Here is a 1,166-nt window from a genome sequence, read left to right as displayed (position 1 = left end):
TGTGTGTGTGTTCATTTTTATGTATTACATACATCAATTACTGTTTTATATCAACAGATATACAAGAGAACTCGTCCCTTCGGGAACTGATCTTCCTGATCCTTGTGTCGGGCAACTACCTCAATTCTGTAAGTACACATTTCTATGTTCCGCTGTAAAAGGCAAAATGTTCCCATCTTAAATATACATGTTTAATTGTAGTAAAAGCTTAACAAAAGATGTTCAATGTATATATATACGTGTTTTTCTTTATTTACACGGTTTGCACGTTACATCGACTTCATGCACCCGCATCGTGCACCCACATCTGTGGTGTAAAGGAGAAGCTTTTTCCCTAGCACACAAAAGTCATAAGTTCAATTCTCTAGTGGCGAAGATATTTCACTGAGTGTCAGTGTCTTATTGTGCTGGGATTAAGTTCTCCACGCAAAATGAAGCTATGTCGACTTCGATTCATTGTGGCTCTCTTGATGCAGCCCGCCTCGAGAAAATCCTTACTAAGTTATTGAGGATGAGAATTCGGTTATACTCTGTTGATGGTATCTTTTGTGACAATCTGTCTGACCGATGTTGTTTAACCGTTTCCAGGGCAACTACGCTGGTAACGCCGCTGGCTTCAAGCTGTCCTCACTTCTCAAACTAACGGAACTGAGGGCGAATAAACCTCGCATGAACCTCATGCATTACGTGGCCCAGGTGAGTTTTGAGAGAGAGAGAGAGAGAGAGAGAGAGAGAGAGAGAGAGAGAGAGAGAGAGATGACCGATTTTCTATTTTTCTTTGCAAAAGGCAAAATATTTCCATCTTGACTGTACAGGTTTATCTATAGTGGACCTAAAGAAAGGGCTAAGGGAGCTTACGTATTATTATTAGACATCCTGTGCTTTCATGGGGTACCGGAACGTTTAGTGTAATTCAATTTTTGTATATTATCCTATTTTCAGGAGGCGGAAGAGAAAAACCCGAAACTGCTGAAATTTCCAGAGGAAATGAGATTCCTCAAGGACGCTGCACAGTAAGTTTTATGATAATTAATTATTACATGTACTAACACTATCCTGTGAAGAATAATTTTATTTTGAATGTTTTAATGTTGTGTCTGCACAGATACATGCATGACTGTGTGTGTGTGTGTGTGTGTGTGTGTGTGTGTGTGTGTGTGTGTGTG

At 39.8% G+C, this 1,166-nt stretch overlaps 1 protein-coding gene across 1 annotated transcript in view; it reads left to right on the top strand.

The window, feature by feature from the left end:
• LOC101856020 (serine-rich adhesin for platelets) overlaps nucleotides 1–1,166 on the top strand; it is a gene marked incomplete in the record, with an annotated part of 327,208 nt that overhangs the window by 315,926 nt on the left and 10,116 nt on the right. Inside the window, 3 exon segments of the mRNA XM_013081912.2 lie at nucleotides 58–128; nucleotides 589–696; nucleotides 943–1,013. Of these exon segments, the coding sequence (XP_012937366.2) occupies nucleotides 58–128; nucleotides 589–696; nucleotides 943–1,013 (250 nt within the window).

This window comes from Aplysia californica, unplaced genomic scaffold (assembly GCF_000002075.1).
Source record: "Aplysia californica isolate F4 #8 unplaced genomic scaffold, AplCal3.0 scaffold00151, whole genome shotgun sequence".
NCBI lineage: Eukaryota > Metazoa > Mollusca > Gastropoda > Aplysiida > Aplysiidae > Aplysia > Aplysia californica.
The sequence above is the reverse complement of the archived record's forward strand: the minus strand, read 5'-3'. Positions and strand labels throughout refer to the sequence as shown.